Source organism: Hipposideros armiger, unplaced genomic scaffold (genome assembly GCF_001890085.2).
Source record: "Hipposideros armiger isolate ML-2016 unplaced genomic scaffold, ASM189008v1 scaffold_29, whole genome shotgun sequence".
Lineage (NCBI taxonomy): Eukaryota > Metazoa > Chordata > Mammalia > Chiroptera > Hipposideridae > Hipposideros > Hipposideros armiger.
The window spans coordinates 5256988-5261220 of NW_017731379.1; the positions used below are offsets into that span (position 1 = coordinate 5256988).

The window sequence follows — 4233 nt, forward strand, 5'->3', positions numbered from 1 at the left end:
TCTAGCCTAGGACAGAGTTTAAGCAGGAAGCTGGAGAACCGGGAATGAGCCAGCTCACAGAGGTTCATGTACTAACTATTGTTCCTCCACAATCTCCCTATTGGCAGTGGGTGAGAGACCCCACTGTGCCACCCACAGGCCCCTAGGCTTCCCGTCATGTCAATTACACCAACAGTCTATTTGTTTCCTATCTCTGTCTTCCACACAGGACTATCATCTCCCCGTGGACCCAGATCACATCTACTTAACTCACTAATGCTCCCCAGTAAACAGCACCAACCCTAGCAGGTGGTAGGTAAACATTTGAGATTGAGGAGTGAACCAAGCACAAAACATTATGTCAGCACCACCAGACCCACCTTGAACTTGGACACCACAGTCAACACAGGGACCCTGCTCTGGCCAGAGGGCTCCTCCTGGGACTTCTCTTCAGGGTCAGCAGGAAACAGCACCTTGAGCAGGGGGTCCTGGGATTGCTGCAGGAGCCTGGTGAGCTCAGGGGGGACGGGGTCCTATTGGGAAAGGACAAGGGCAGCAGGTGAGGGCAGGTGGAGTGCTACCCAGGGCTGCCCACGGGCTTGCCAGCCCTCCCACCCAGGCCCCAGATGAAGGGCTACTAGGGGAGGGCGGGGCCCAAGTCTGAGAGACAAGCTGGTCCACTGGACACCTAGAAACCAGGAGACCCCGTGTGACATGGGTCACTTCTGGGCAGGTCATGCCTGATTAGCAGAGACCCAAGAGGTGGCCCTGGATTCTGGGAGGATGTTCAGGAGGGAGGACGCACAATAGGAAGCTACCATGTATGCACAGCAGTGGTTCGGCATCTCCTTCAGTGCCGGCTCCCAGGAGCCACGGCCCAGCCTCACCTTGTTCTTCTCCACCAGGCCTGCGGTGCGGTACCGCACAGGCCCTGCGTAATGCAGCACAGTGAAGCTGGGCTCCCGGCTGAGCTTGCTGTGGCCCAGGCAGGGGCTGCCTGCCAGGGCACTCTCAATGCGTGTCTGGAGCTGGGCTGCACTGCTGGGCCGGTTCAGGCGGCACTCCTGTGTGGGACGGGATGGGCAATCGGCCACAAAAGTGAGAGGGGCTCCTCACAGGCCCCACCCCATGGCCCCCATGGCAGCAGAGTTGTCACACAGGCGTGATAGTGACCCTGAGAGGGAAGGAGTATAGGGATTGGCAGATGGGGCAACAGAGGCACGGGATCGTCTTCAAGGCCCCAGAAAAGCCCAAAGCCCCACTTGTGCTCAGCACACTGGCGGACCCTCCCCACCTCATTGATAAGGGAGCAGATGCTGATGGGGCTCCCCTCGAGGAGATCCAGACAGGTCTGGTTGTCCTGGTAGTTGACAAATGACCACTCCAGGCCCTCAACTGCATATTCCTCCTAGGGGGCAAAGTGTGGGGGTGCGGGGAGAAGGCAGCTGTGGTCTGAGGCCCAGAAGGGCCATCCCATGGCCTGCCTCAGCACCACAGCATATTCCAGAACGGCCTCAGAGGAGGAACTATCAGCTCCTGGTCGGTTCTGTATCTTCCTGACTAAGAAGATACAGAGGACGCAGGCGGAGGACTGGCCCACCGCCGCACCCTCACCTGCTGAGCCTTGAGGTAATGAGCCACGAAGTGCTGCTGCAGCTTCTCGTTGGCATAGTTGATGCACAGCTGTTCGAGGCTGTTGTCGGGAAATGACTCAAATCCGTACACATCCAGCAGGCCTGGGAGGACGGGGAGAAGCCATGGGGCCACTGCAGGAGCAGGTAGGTGTTGGGGGGAGCACTATAGGAGCTCAGGGTGGCCCAGGGTGAGGAAGCCTCACCCTTGGCAGCCTGGGGATGAGGCTGAGTGAGCATGACGCCCACAGCAGACAGAGCACCCCACTTCACCCCAGGGTGCCCATCTCTATCTCACATCCCTTCAGAGCTCAGAGCAGGAAGAAAGTCCAAGTAAGGTGTGAGCAGTGGCCCGGGGCACAAGGTGCACTTTGAATCTGAATCCTCTGGCCCCAGTAGGCCCCTCCTGTGAGGGAACCAGGTCCCTGGGAGCATTTTTCATGTCCAGGTCTGGAGGGCCTGGGTCTCACCAGCCTAGCTGGTGTCTAGAATTCTACCATTGTGTGAGCAAATTTCTCTGGTGCCTTTGAGCTTTACTTCCTCCCCTACCGGACTACCCCAACGATGTTATCAAGTCCCTCAAGTCCCTTCTAATCTAGCTCTTTCATCCATCCCCACTACTCTCCTGAGACCGGAGCTGGGTCTCTGGGGATAGAAGGGGCCCCATCTCAGCGAGGTGAGCTATGGATGGGTCAGATGTGGGCACTGGGGAGCTCAGAGATGTCCTCGCCTGAACAGTGGTGGACCGATGAGGAGATGAGGGTGCAGAGAAGGGAAAAGAGCTGCCTAGTGGACCCAGGGCTCCCCGTTCTTTTTCTGAGAGTGTGCCCCCGGCAGGGAGAGCCCCTGCTACCTATGAAAGTGGTCCAGTAGTTGGGGTCTGCGCAGATGCTGCTGTTGATCACCGATACCAGCCAGTCAAACAGCCTGTTGGGTTGGAGGAAGAGTGGATTCTGGTGAGAGGGGGTCGGGCTGAGCCTAGGGGTGGCAAAATGGCTCCTCCAGCCAGGGTTCCACACCCTGGAGGGCCTGACTGGTCAAGGACTAAACCCTCTCCTCTGGTTTCCCATCGGCCTGTCTTGACCTACCACAAATGCAGGCTGCGGTCATTCATGTTCTCAGGTACACATAAAAGCTCCTGTCTGCATTAGTCACATGCCCCGATACCCAGCCGGTGTCTTGACTAGAAGGGGCTGGATGGGATTTGTGAAGAACTGAGTTCACTAGACTCCCCTGCAGAACTCGACCTGTGGAGCCCAGCACTCGAGGCCCTGTAGCACCCCCCGCCCCCCTCCAGTCCCACACAAATGGGTCTTGAGTCACCTGGGGCCAACAATGGNGGCAGTGTCACTGGCCCTCATATGTGGGATCCGAACCGGGGCCCTCTGGCATCCCAAGCCAGTTCTTAACCATCGCGCCACTCGGCCGGCCCCAGCGTGCACTCTTAACAAGGCTGCTGGTTCGACTCCTGCATGGGATGGTGGCTACGCCCACCAGCAACTATAAACTGAACTCGGCACCTTGAGCGTAGAGGCCATGAGCTGCTGACGTGCAGCCAGATGGCGACTGGTGCCCTCCACAACGAAGATTGAAGAACAACAACTTGGCTGGTCCCTTCCCCAATTCCCCAACACTGTTCCCTCCCCTAAGTCCCCAGTAAAATCTTTTTTAAAACAAGTTTGAAACAGTACTTTTTCAGTGAATGGCGACCTTGTGCCACTACATAAGGTACTAAATTCAACACATAAAGCAGAATCGTAAGGAAGGTCCATAATATAGCCATGACTCCACCACTGTTAGATATTTGGGTGGCTTCTGGTATTTTTATTTTTAAAAATGAGACTGCTGTGGACATGGTTCATATGTCTTCCTTTGATGAATCAAATCTTATCGGTTTTTATCTTCTTAAACTCATTACAAGCCCTGGAGCCCGGCAGGTAATGATTTGAGTTGTTATTAAGGGAAAGAAAGATGGTATAAGCAGCAATCAAGGTCTGGGGGAGGGGAATTAAAGGTAAATTTTTACCCTCCACTACCTACAGAGCAGCCTTAGTAGTGGTGTGACCTGGCTTCCACTGGACTGGAGAGAGCTCGGGGTGAGGTGGACGGTGGGTTTGAATCCCAGTGCACCATAGGGACATGCCACCAACGTCTTGAGGCTGGGCCACTGTCAGCTTTGGTATATGGGGACTCAAGGAGCAGCGTTTCAGAGGAAACAGGTATCGTGGGGTCTGCCGTTGCTGACAGTGGCTGCATCTAGGCCCACCTGCCGGCCTGGATGAGGGCTGTGTAGCCCGGGGCCCCAGTCCTACCTGCCTGGATGAGCACAGCAGCCTGCCTCTGCCTCTCCTGCTTGCGGTGCTGGTGTCGCCTCCAGCTGCCCTGGATGCAGCGGGCACACTGGTCCAGCACCTGGGCACGCCCGAGTTCCAGAAGCTCCAGCTGGGAGAAGGGGCATCCACGGAGGTCCTCAGCCTCTCCTCCCCCTGCCCTGAGAGCACAGCTGGCTTCGGTCATCTCTGCTCCTCATCCCAAACCAGCTTACCGTGGCGTCAGTCATGAACACCTTGGTCCTGCCGCAATGCACTGGGGCTGGCGTGGCCTCAGCTGGGTCACCTGGTGT

General features: G+C 56.8%; 2 protein-coding genes across 6 annotated transcripts in view; both read right to left on the reverse strand.

The window, feature by feature from the left end:
• LOC109379782 (unconventional myosin-XIX-like) overlaps positions 1-4006 on the reverse strand; it is a 13262-nt gene extending 9256 nt beyond the window's left edge. The window contains exon 1 of the mRNA XM_019636687.1: positions 3923-4006. The gene's annotated coding sequence lies outside the window, so the exon portion shown is untranslated. The remainder of the gene's footprint in view (positions 1-3922) is intronic.
• Positions 22-4233, reverse strand: part of MYO19 (myosin XIX) — a 33675-nt gene continuing 29463 nt past the window's right edge. For 4 of the 5 annotated variants that reach the window (XM_019636676.1, XM_019636675.1, XM_019636677.1 and 1 more), the window contains 5 exons: positions 2464-2537; positions 1594-1715; positions 1274-1387; positions 867-1043; positions 23-512 (listed from right to left, as the gene is read on the reverse strand). In XM_019636676.1, coding sequence (XP_019492221.1) covers positions 336-512; positions 867-1043; positions 1274-1387; positions 1594-1715; positions 2464-2537 — 664 coding nt within the window. In that variant the 3' untranslated portion in view covers positions 23-335. Of the gene's footprint in view, positions 513-866; positions 1044-1273; positions 1388-1593; positions 1716-2463; positions 2538-4233 lie in introns of all 5 variants that reach the window. The other variant, XM_019636679.1, reaches the window with a different exon arrangement.